The 12,414-nt window shown below is 47.8% G+C and overlaps 1 protein-coding gene across 1 annotated transcript in view; it reads left to right on the forward strand.

Moving 5' to 3' along the window:
- Positions 1-10,189, forward strand: part of OPN4 (opsin 4) — a 37,621-nt gene extending 27,432 nt beyond the window's left edge. The window contains exons 8-11 of the mRNA XM_038744309.1: positions 134-314; positions 1,773-1,925; positions 3,597-3,632; positions 10,050-10,189. Of these exons, the coding sequence (XP_038600237.1) occupies positions 134-314; positions 1,773-1,925; positions 3,597-3,632; positions 10,050-10,088 (409 nt within the window). The 3' untranslated portion in view covers positions 10,089-10,189. The remainder of the gene's footprint in view (positions 1-133; positions 315-1,772; positions 1,926-3,596; positions 3,633-10,049) is intronic.
- Positions 10,190-12,414: the final 2,225 nt, after the last annotated feature.

Here is a 12,414-nt window from a genome sequence, read left to right on the forward strand (position 1 = left end):
AGGAGGGCCACTGCAGGCACAGATGGGACTCTGACGATGGCAGGGTTGTGCCAAGGATGGGGTTGGTGGAGCCAGGGCAGAGCGGAATGGGGGTGGTTGGGGGGGCCTGAGGGATCGTGCTTCTTTCTGCCAGAATGGCCATCACCAAGTACATCCCCTGCCTTGGACCCCTGCTGAGAGTGTCTCGCCAAGACTCTAGGTCCTCCAGCCACTACGTGTCCAGACGCCGCTCCGCGGTCACCAGCCAGTCCTTGGATGGGAGTTGGCGTCCCGGGAGGAGGCGCCTCCGGTCTTCCACCTCAGACAATGAATCGGTGAGCATGCGGGGCCCAGCTGTTTGGGCTCCATGCCATGTGCTTGGTGCTGAAGCCCAGTGCTGCAGGCAGTGCCAGACGACTGATGCTGATGACAAATGTTGCTTGCCGATGGCATGAGTGATGTGTCAGGGCCATGTTATTGGGTCATCTAGATCTTCCGGGAAGTAAAGGACCCCCAAACTGGGATGAGCTCTAAGTGGCCTCGGACCCCAGATCTGCTCTTTCGTAATGTGACCCTGGAACATGGCAATTGGCTTGGTGTGGCCAATTCCCTTCAGAACAGGACTTAACCCATGGGGTCCCTTTGACTGGCCGGGCTCTCAGCCCCCTCCTCCAAGGCTGAGTCCAAACTGGACCATGGTGACAACGAACTAGCCGATTGCTGGGGTGAACACCCCCTCGGATGTTCCTCTCTTTCTTGACTCCCAGCTTGAAGTCCACCGTGGGTCACACTTCTGATTTGGGTTCTAAAAGGGTACCATATACAGGCCTGCCAGGGAGACCCACCCACCAAGTGGGGCATGGAGGATGCTGGGTTCCAGACACCCGACTGCCACTATTTGCCCAGAGCAGACTAAGTTCTCTGGACCCCTGGAATCGGGAAATCAGGACTTTTCTGGAGAGCAGAAATAGAGGGCTGGAGCTAAGGCCCTAGTAGTGAATTTTTCTCTACTTCCTTGTGGGTGAGGTGGGGTGGGTTGGGGACAGCACACTTTCCAATGGGACTGTCTCTCATCTCTATTATTGGAGACCAGAGGTTAACTGAGAAAGCCAAGAGTCAGGACTCCTGGGTCTCAGCCCCTCTCTCCATCAGAAACTCAGCAGGTGAATTGGACCAGACATATCCTCTGACTTAGTCTACTCTGCCCCTTCCGCTGCTGGCTGGAGAGTATCTTCCTGAATCCTGGCCTGACTCCCCAGGACACAGGTCCCAGGTTCCCAGGGTCCCAGAGAGAGCATCGGGTGGAGTAAGAGGAAAGTGCCTTGGGCATGTGCCAAGACCTGCTGAGACCCAGAGGTGATTTTTTTTTTTTTTTAGGGCAGCATGAGTAAAACCTGACCAGGCCTCTGTCTCCACCCATGCCCAAATTGGTGCTTTGTTAAGCGACAGCTATTCTGCAGTGCCCAGATTCCTTCTGGAAGAAAGAAAAATGAAAGACTCCATTTGGAAACATCCACAATCCCCTCCCCCTACAACACACACAACTCACACAGGATTATTTTATGGGGATTTTTGTAGAGAAAAAAGCTGGAATTTGGACCATAGAAACCTTTGCAGTGTCATCTTACCCCTATTAAATATCCTAGTTGGTGAGAAGGGGCAGGGAGCTGGTGGGGGTTGGGTCCTTTAAAACCTCTCTTCTCGGTCTGTTGCAATCCTCTCACCTCCCATAACTAGATGGACAGTGGTGTTCGGGGATGGAAAATGAGTTTTTCTTTCATGGTTTGCTCCAGGGCTGGACAGACACTGAGGCCGATGCTGGCAGTGCTTCCTCCAAGGCCGCCAGTCGTCAGGTTTCCTGCAGAATGAGCCGGGGCCCCACAGAGCATTGCAACCCGCGGGCGAAGGTCAAGCCGAAGAGCTGGGAGGTGGGAAGTTTCCAGAAGGTAATCACGATTGGGTCAGGTGCAAGGTTCAAGGAAGTCTTAGCAGTGAGCACATCTCAAATACCTGGGGAGAAGAGAAATGTTAGGGTTAAATATAATGATGATGACAATGATAATAATTGCAGTATTTGTTTGGCACTTACTGTGGGCCAAGCTCTGTACTAAGCACTGTAGCAGTTAGAAACAGAGCATACAGGACATTGTCTCTGTCCCACATGGGGCTCACAATCCAAGTAATAATAATAATAATAAAAATAATAATGATAGTATTTGTTAAGTGCTTACTATGTGCCAAACACTGTTCTAAGCTCTGGGGGAGATACAAGGTAATCAGGTTGTCCCACATGGGGCTCACAGTCTCAATCCCCATTTTACAGATGAGGGAACTGAGGCACAGAGAAGTGAAGTGCCTTGCTCAAAGTCACACAGCTGACAAGTGGCAGAACTGGGATTGGAACCCATGACTTCTGACTCCCAAGCCCAGGCTCTTTCCACTGAGCCACGCTGTTTCTTTAAGTAGGAAGGAGAACAAGCATTTAATCCTCATTTCACAGTTGAAGAAACTGAGGCACAGAATAGTGAAGGGACTTGCCCTTCACTAGCAGGAAACAGCAGGAAACTAGCAGTGACACAGCAGGAAAGTAGCAGAGCTGGGATTAGAAGGCTCTTCTCTAAAATGAGGGTCTCAGCCTAGCCCCATGGCTGGTAGTGGTCTGACTGAAAAACCTTCTCCCAGCATAACTATTTAAATCTCTGCCTTGGCCTGGCCAGCCAGCTTTTTCGCACTCCTGGAGACGAGCTGCTTCTAAATTCCAAGCAGTCTGGGCAAACCAGACTACTTCATGCCATAGTTAACCAGGTACAGAACATCATTCTTCTCCTCCCTGTGTCTGGCTAGATCTATTTGTCCATTTGGGTAGAATAACCTCCCCAGCACTTAGAACAGTGGTTTGCACATAGTAAGCGCTTAATAAATGCCATCATTATAGAATCAATGCACTGAAAATAGTGGCTGGTGAGTAAATATGTCCACCCCACTCTGCTCCTCAGGATAGGATAAGGATTCAAGCTGCAGCATGAACGATTCATGATTGTTACGATTGTTGTTGACGGTTGATTCAGATTAGATGTGAGAATGGCCTGTGAAGGAGGGTACTTTGCTCCTCTTTGGAGATCTAAAATGGGTGGAGGCAGGGGCATGTCTTCTCCTTGATTAAAATCTTATTTCCCTCCTACTTAGACCGTGAGCCCCATGTGGGACGGGGATTGTGTTCAGACTGATTAACTTGTATGTATTCCAGGGCTTAGAACAGTGCTTGATATATAGTAAGCACTTAAATATTATAAAAAACCGAACACCACAATTATAATTATTATTCTCTTGGGGAGTCTCCTAGCCCCTGGAAATGCCTGCCTATCTTTCTTCCTCAGCCCCATTCCTTGAGATAAGCCAGCATAGTTGCTCCCATTACACAGATGTGAGGAATTTGTCCCAGAACTGAGATCAGACCTGGCAGCCCTAGAGAGTGTAGGCTGCTGGCCAGCCCTTCCAGCACTTCCACCCTCCTTCTCTTCCTCCTTCTCTTCTTCCTTCTTCTCCCTCTCCCCTTCCTTGGTCACTGCCTGGGGTCAGCCCCTCTGGAACCTTGATCAATTCTTCTTTGTTTCTAGGTTCTGATGGACACAGAGGACCTTTCCCCAGCAGAGGTGAGTGGGGCAGGGCCAGCTCGGGGCAATTGGCCCCAAGTAACTGAGGGAGACAGAGGCAGAGCCAAAATGTCCGATATTAATTTGCCCTTTGGAACCCAGCCTGTTACCTCGGAGCCACCATTTACACTGTGGGACTATCCTTTGGATCCCTGCCACTGGGGATTGGGAATCTGGGAGCTGAGTCAATTGAAATGAGTTTGAATTCTTCTCTGAAACGTTCTTCCCGGCCACGTAATTCCACCTCCAGGTGTTCTCAATTGCTTGGGGCCCTCTGCTCTTCAGTGCAGAGTGCTGATCCAGCTCTATCACCCTGGAGAAGCTGGTTCTGAACCGATAATTGTCAAGATCCAAGTGTGGTTCTTTGCCAGAGAATAGGTCTCTGGGCTCAGCACTACCAGAGTGGTGGGATTGCTTATTTTTCCAGAAAAATCAGGGACATCTATTCATATCTCATATTTCATATTCATCAATTCATATTTATTCATATCTTCCACATCTCATTCCTAGATAAATGAACAGACATTTGCTGTTTTTAATGTGAAAAAAAGTCCACCGCTTATTGCCATGGCAAATTGTACTGAGGCTCCTGGGAGACCTGTGGGTCATGAACAGCCATCACCCCCTTAATGCCCCCCACAGCAAGATCAGTCTGGGGTGGGGAGGAGCCACAGTGGGGGCTCACCCTAAAAGTCAGGGAGACCTGAGAGGTCAAGGACCATCATTGTCTAAAGCTCCAAGGGTAAATCTGCAAAGCAAGGCCGTGAAAGGCATCCCCTCTTGAACTTCCTTGAATTGGTGGCGTCCCATGAGGAAAATTCAATTTCCTCATTGGTATAAGAGATGATGGCAGCTGTCTCTCACTGCCTTGCAGGAATGTGGGGAGAGCAATATGTCATGGCTGGTGAGAAGACTTGTGCTGCAAGGGGCTGGCGATTAGGCAGGGCAGAAGTGACCGCCTGCACAGATTACTCTTTTCCTGTACTTTCTGCTGCTAACTGTGCCGGAGGCCTGGAGAGTGTCTACAGGGCCAGGCCACTGTGGGTCTCGGGTTTGAATTCTGCTCCATGGCTCCAGAATAGGCAACCAAATTAACACTCAGGTCAAAGCCCCTTTCCCTTAGAAAAGCAGCCTGGCCTAGTGGCTAAAGCACAGACCCAGGAGCCAGAAGACCTGGGTTCTAATCCCAGCTCCACCACTTGCCTGCAGTTTGACTTTGTGCAAGTTACTTAATTTCTCTGTGCCCCAGTTTCCTCAACAGCCAATGGGGATTCCATACCTATTATCCCTCCTACTTAGACCATGATCCCCATGTAGGTCCTGATTATCTTGTATCCCCTTCAGTGCTTAAGTCATAGTAAATGTTAAAAGAATACCATCATTATTATTTCCTGCAAAGCTGCGCAGGCTCTTTATGGACAGCCTCACCCCTCTGTCTGGGCTAGACTGCCCCAGTGATATCAAATTGCCCCAGCTCAGTGCCCCACCATGATAAGCCCAGCCTCCTGGCACCTGGCCCCTGCAGCCCCATAATTCCCGTAGTGGATAGAGCACGGGCTTGGGTTGCAGAAAGTCATGAGTTCTAATCCAGATCCACCACTTGTCTGCTGTGTGACCTTAGTCAAGTCAGTTAACTTCTCTGTGCCTCAGTTACCTCAACTGGGGATTGAGATTCTGAGTCCCGCCTGGGACAAGGGACTGTGCCCAATCCGACTTGTTGCATCCATCTCTGCACTTAGTACAGTGCCTGGCAAATATTTAACACATAACAAATACCATAATAATTATTACTATTATCTCCTGACCACCCACTCCCAGAACCTTGGGAGCCCGGCACCATTTCCTGGGGAGCATAGGCAGACTGTGACAAGCTGAACTCCACAGGACTGGAAATTTTGGAACTTGTACCCTAATACTTTCTGGACTTCCTCATCCAACAGGAGGCCAGGTGATGTTTGGGTAGAAGTTTCTAGATTGGAAAGGAATGTAGACAAAAGAGTGGCTGCCTGTTAATTACTGAATCCTGACAGTGATTTTCCCTGGCCCCTAGAGGTGCTTCAAATGGACTTGAAGATTTGGGGCACTTTTTTATGGTATTTGTTAAGTAATTACTTTGTGACAGGCACCGTTCAAAGCACTGGGGTAGATACAAGGTAAAAATGTTGGACACAGTCCATGTCCCTCATTCCCATTTTACATATAAGGGAATTGAGGCACAGAGAAATTAAGTGACTCACCCAAGGTCACAGCAGACAAGTAGTATAGCCAGGATAAGAACCCAAGTCCTTCTGACGCCCAGGCCCTCGCTCTATCCACTAGGCCATGCCAGGCCTAACTATTTTAACAGCAAATCTAAATCCCTCCAGCTTTCTTTTATCAGTGGATTATTGCTAGGTCTTAGAAACAATATTGTTATTTTTCTCATTACTAATAATAATTCTTATTACTAATTACTAATACTAGGAGAAGCAGCTTGGCTCAGTGAAAAGAGCACGGGCTTTGGAGTCAGAGGTCATGGGTTCAAATCCCGGCTCCGCCACTTGTCAGCTGCGTGACTTTGGGCAAGTCACTTCACTTCTCTGGGCCTCAGTTCCCTCATCTGTAAAATGGGGATTAAGACTGTGAGCCCCCTGTGGGACAACCTGATCACCTTGTAACCTCCCTAGCGCTTAGAACAGTGCTTTGCACATAGTAAGCACTTAATAAATGCTATCATTATTATTATTATTGTAACCTCCCCAGCACTTAGAACAGTGCTTTGCACATAGCAAGCACTTAATAAATGTCATCATTATTATTATTATTATTACGAATTATTAATTACTAATACTAATTCTTACTACTATTACTTATTACTAATACTATTACTAGTAATTACATATTACTACTAATACTAATTATACAACTAATTAGTTGTATAATTACTAATACACCTAAAAAGAACAATAAAATGTTTATGAAGTGCTTACTACGTGCCAAGTGCATGGTTAGATAGAAAATAGTCAGCTCAGACACAACCCTTGTCCCCTACAGTCTTAGATGGGAGAACAGTATTTTACCATCAATTCTTCAGACAAGGAACCTAAAGCAGAGGAGTTAAGAAGCAGTAGCAGCCACAGCTGCAGCAGTAGTATTTAATAGTAGTAAAAGTGGTGGTAGTGGTACGAGTAGTAGAAGTAGTAGTAATGGTTGCTATTACTCTCAGAGAGGTGTAGCTAGGAGGAGAGAGAAACAACAGCTCACTCCAAATCAGGCATCTTTAATCCCATGCCTACCAGGGAGGGCTCAGCACACAGCTGCCCTGCTCAGGTACTGTGCTTTTGGGGGAGGGGAGGGGGTGCTTAACAGGTGGTTTTGACCTATCTGTTATTTGCTTAAACCCACCCCAAGCTGACACAATCAACTCCCCTTGGCCCTCCCCAAGATGATCCACCTTGCCTGAGCAAATCCTCATTAGTCCCCATACTGTCAGTCAGGTTCCGTGGCTTCTTGTTGACAATTGCACAAGATGTTGACATCCCTCGGTCTCCAGTGGTATCCGTTCATTACTCTCGGTTTCTCCTCCAATGGAGCTCAATGAGCTTCATCTTGTGGCCTGATCTGCCATCTTGGAGCCAAGTGGCCCGTAGAGGAAGGGGTGGGAGGAACACCCAAAATGTCAAGGGGTGGGGAAACACGGGTGCTAGGGTCATTCCCAAGCTGCGATGGGGAGGGGGCTGGGGTCCGCACCCATGTCATGTTGGCGTCGGGGTGTGTAGGGGAAGGGAACAGTGAGCCTGGGCCACCATATCCACTCTAACACTGGAGCCAGGCCCTGGGACTGGTAGGTGTCAGGGGTACAGTGGAGGTGGTATGTAGGGACTGTGGTTACAGTGGAGGTGGTATGTAGGGACTGTGGTTCAGATCCCCAGGGTGAGCCATGGGTGAGGGGGAGTGGGGGAGGTGAGGTGGGGGGCGGTGCTGGCTCCATGATGGAGGCAGCTCAGAGCCCCCTCTCTGAGCTGCAGTTTTGCCCCAGAACAAGGAGCTGATGAAGTGTCCTGGATTTCCCTCTCCACCTCAGGGAGCTGATGAAGGGGCATGGAGCTCCTCTGCACCTCAGAGTCAACTCAGACTGTGGTTTGGAGGGAGGAGGGGTAAGGAAGACCACTCTGGGATGCCTGCAGCGTGGGACTCTTTGGCATTTGTGGGGTAGGCAGGGGTGTGTGATGATAGTGGTGGTATTTGTTAAGCGCTTACTATGTGCCAAGCACTGTTCTAAGTGCTGGGAGAGATACAAGGTAATCAGGTTGTCCCATATTGGACTCACAGTCTTAATCCCCATTTTACAGATGAGGTAGCTGAGGCCCAGAGAAGTTAAGTGATTTGCCCAAAGTCACCCAGCTGACAAGTGGCGGTGCTGGGATTAGAACCCATGACCTCTGCCTCTCAAGCCCGGGCTCTTTCCACTGAGCCATGCTGCTCTGGAAGGTGGGGAGCAGGCACTGTGGTGGAAATAGGCCAGGACTCATCGCTCTGCCACAGACCCCGAGCCTGAGGAAGGCATGGGGTAACAGTGGAATTTATTGACTGCCTATCGAATACAGTATGCTGTACAAAGGGCTTGGCAAGTGCAACGGAAGCACAAGATATATTCCCCACCCACAAAGAGCTTCTACTACAATGAAGGAGACAGGCACAGAAATAGCAAATTCACAAGTACATAAATACGCACATAAGTCCTATAAGTGGCTAGTGTGTTAATAAGAACTTGGATGCTAATATATAGTAGGGAAAGGCTTGCTGGAGGAGATGGGATTTTCAAGCTTTTAAGGAGGAGAACGTTGAGAAGTCTCACGGATATGAGGGACAGTGGGAGCAGGGGGATGGAGGGAGGCAAAATGAAAGCAGAGTTCAGCTAGGAGGGGGTCTTGGTGGGAGTGAGGAGTATAAGCAGGAGAATGGGGGGGGAACAGTGCTGATAAGTAAGGTAGGGAGAGCCTTGAAGTGATTGGTAAGGAGTTTGGTTTTGATGTGGAGGGAGATGGTAACCATTGGAGGGTTTTGACCCAATTAGCTTCTATCTACCCCCGTGCTTAGAACAGTGCTTGGCACATACTAAGTGCTTAACAAATACTCAAAAATTAAGGAGAGGGAGGACCATGTGCTAAGGAACACTTCTGGACAATGATCTGGGTAGTAGCATGAGGTATGAACTGATGGAAGGAGGGGCTGGAGACAGGAAGACCAGGAAGGAGGCCACTACAATAGTCCCATCATTGAACTGGGGTGGTGCTTTTATGAGTGGAGAGAAAGGGGTGGATCCGTGAAATGGTTTCAATGAAAGATAGGCAGATTTCAGCAGTAGGACAACAAGGAGTCAAAGATGATGCCAAGGTTTTTGGTTTCGGTCACAGGGAAGATGATGTTGTCAGTGGAGATGGGAAAATTGGGAGGTGGAAAAGGGTTAGGTAGGAATATAGGAAGTTCAGTTTTGAACTTGTTGAATTTAAAAGGCCAGCAGGCCATCCTTGTGGCGATGTCTTTGGACAAAGAGGAGATGCAGGATTGGATAGCAAGGGGAAGAGATCAGGCCTAAAACCTCAAAGGGATGGTGGCTAAAGCTATGTGAGTGTATGACTTTCCCCAGGAAAATGAGCAAAGAGGGAGAAGAGCCTTATGGGACACTCCCCAGTTAGGAAATGAGAGGTGGAGGAGGAGTCAGCAAAGGTGTGAGCCCGTTGTTAGGTAGGGACAGTCTCTATATGTTGCCGACTTGTACTGCCCAAGTGCTTAGTACAGTGCTCTGCACACAGTAAGTGCACAATAAATATGATTGATTGAATGAATGAGACAGAGAGGGAGCAATCAGAAGGATAGGAGAACAAAGAGAGTACCAAGCTGGCAAAGCCAAAGCCAGATAGTATTCTGAGGTGAACATATTGTATTGTATCTAGCCAAGTGCTTGGCACAAGTAACTGTTTTACAAATAGCATAGTTATTATTATTATTATTGTTATAGAGAAGGGGGTGGCCCACAGTACTTTCGAGAGGGTCATTTCCGTGAGTGAAAGGAGCAAAAACCACCTTCATTCCAACAAAGTTAAGTGACTTCCAAGGTCAAACAGCAGCACAATGGCAGAGCAGCTTAGGTTAGAACCCAGGTATTCTGACTCCCAGTCTCATGCTCTTTCTATTTGGCAGTAGTTGCCTCCCTCCCATACCACCTTCTGTCATACTGCTTCTTTCCTGTGGAGGGTTGGCAGGTGTTTGTGTGAATTCTGTTCCTGGTGACCTTAGTCCTAGGTCATCTTGAATCTCCCTCTCCCATTCCACTTCCACCTGAAGACACCCATTCCCCACTACTCGGTGCAAATCTTTGTGAATAAATCAGCTGGGTGGCCAGGACTGATTGACATTCAAGTTTTGTTTCCGCAGACTGGAAGATTGCTCACCCACCTGAACCTTGGGATTTAACAAGGCCTCTGCACTCCACGGCCCTACCAGCCTTACCTTTGTTTCTCTAGGTGTTAGCCAGGGGTCCTGTTGCACATGTACCTCTTGTAAGAGCATAAACATCTGAGCACTTTTAATGTGATGAAGGAGCTGATATTCCAGTGATGTCTTGTACTTACATGGTCCCAGCCTCAAACCTGAGCTAGCCATTTGAGCTTGGTCTCTGCTGTTTTGGGTAGCGATATATCCCCTTGATGACAATCTGTTTGTTCAAATGTCTATTTTAAAATAAAAATATAAGGTCTCAGCCAGGTTTGGGGGATTTGGTTCACCTGTGGGTTATTTTAAACTTGGAAATATGGATGGCACCATTTTCTTTTTTCATTGATGGAACAAAACCCAGGATAAGTTCCTTCATGTTTTCCTAAACTGAATTCCCTCTCTCTCTCTCTCTCTCTCTAACACACACACACACACACACACACACACACACACACACACACACACACACACACACACACACACACACACTTCCTGTATGTTTAAGGTTGGCTTCAAATCCACCCAGTGCACCTTCAAAGAGATAGCTATGAAATGACAAGACCTTTCCCCTCTAATACTTGTTAAATGTCAATGAAAAATAAGAAGCTTTGAGGGTTAACTGAGCTCAGGAAGCTCATTTAAGCTGATGCTATGGTTTGCAGTTGTGGTAAGATATGGGGGAAATGACAGGGAGCCCCCAAAGTGGCCTCTTGAGTTCTGCCCTGTGAATTCGACAGAGGCCACCCCCCCACCCACCCCACCACCTGAACCCCAAATTGGCTGTATAATAGAGTGGGAGCAACATGAGTTGAGCTGAGGAGAAACATCTGGGAAAGAACAGTGTGAGCAGAAAGAGGCAATGGTCCTGAGGAAGAAGGGAGGAATGTGCTTTCCTCAAATTGTGCAGAAAATGAAGGGAAAGGGAGCAGCAAAAGTGGGGAAATCACAGCAGAAGTGGATGATGTCAGCAAAAACCACCACTCCAACCCCCACCAAAGGACTTTCAAGACCGTCCAGGTTGGAAGAAATGGGAATTAAGCTAGGGGTAGTGGTTCTGGATACTTGCAGGAAGCAGGAGTTGGACAGCGTGTGTCTGAGGAAAGAAAATCTCCCAGAAGCTAGACTCCCGCTTCATTTTGGGATTTCTTTTTGGAAGTGTGCTCTGCTCCAGATTTCAGCCCTGGGAAGGAAGGAAATGAGCTCTCATCAGCATGTTTGCTCTCTCCCTGGGGCCAGGGGTTGGGGAGGAAGGGGGGTTGCTCCAATCTCAATCAATCAAACAATCAATCAATCCTATTTATTGAGTGTGAACTGTGTGCAGAGAACTGTAGTAAATGCTTGGGAGAGTACAATACAATTAGAATATGTACACAGTTATCTCTGCCCTCAAAGGACTTTCAACCTAGCTTTTATCTCTTGTCTTCAGTTGACTTTGATCTTCTTTGATTCCCTTAGGAGCCAGGCACATTGGAGTGAACCAGAGGGGGCATTCTGGGACACCTCTGCTCATCTGTTTCTCAGAAGGAGTAGTGTTGGGGCCAGTTCAGTTCTGGGACTCTCCTCCTCTCCCCCTCCCCTGGTAAGCTCACGGAATGGAGACCTCATTCCCTAAGGAAAGGGGGGGGGGGGGGGCTTTATGTCCTCATGCCCAGTATGACATAGATTGAGGTCTGCTTGGATTACCCAGAGGAGCCCCAGTCTGGACTGCTTTCCCCTCTGTAAAATGCAAAAAAAAGCATCTCCCTCCCTATTTTAGAGGGATGTTGAGAGAGTTAAATGATACATGGCAAGTGCATTGAGCTCCTCAGAATCTGATTTTGAAACTCTAACCCCAACCAGTCCAAAAACCTGGCCTATTGGTCCTTCTTTCCTTACAGATGGCATCTTCTAGACTGCAAACTCTTTGTGAACAAAGAATAGATCAACCGACTCTGTAATACTGTGCCCTTCCAAGCACTTAGTAATGTACTCTGCAAACATTAAGCATTCAATAAATAACATTGCTTCACTGATTGATCAACATTTCAAGGGCCGAGGTCCCTGAACAGAGCTGAGAGAGTCTCCCTCTTGTCACAGCAAGTTAGCACTAAGACCAAAAATCTTCTGCCAAACAGACTCAGCTTCCTTCTTTTTAGAGTTTTTTTATCGTATTTGTTAAGCACTTACAATATGCCAGGCACTGTACTAAGAGCTGGGGTAAATGCAAGCTAATCAGGTTGGACACAGTCCATGTCCCACATGGGGCTCACAGTCTTAATCCCCATTTTTTAGATGCGGGAACTGAGGTACAAAGAATCTAAATGAC

This window comes from Tachyglossus aculeatus, chromosome 3 (assembly GCF_015852505.1).
Source record: "Tachyglossus aculeatus isolate mTacAcu1 chromosome 3, mTacAcu1.pri, whole genome shotgun sequence".
NCBI lineage: Eukaryota > Metazoa > Chordata > Mammalia > Monotremata > Tachyglossidae > Tachyglossus > Tachyglossus aculeatus.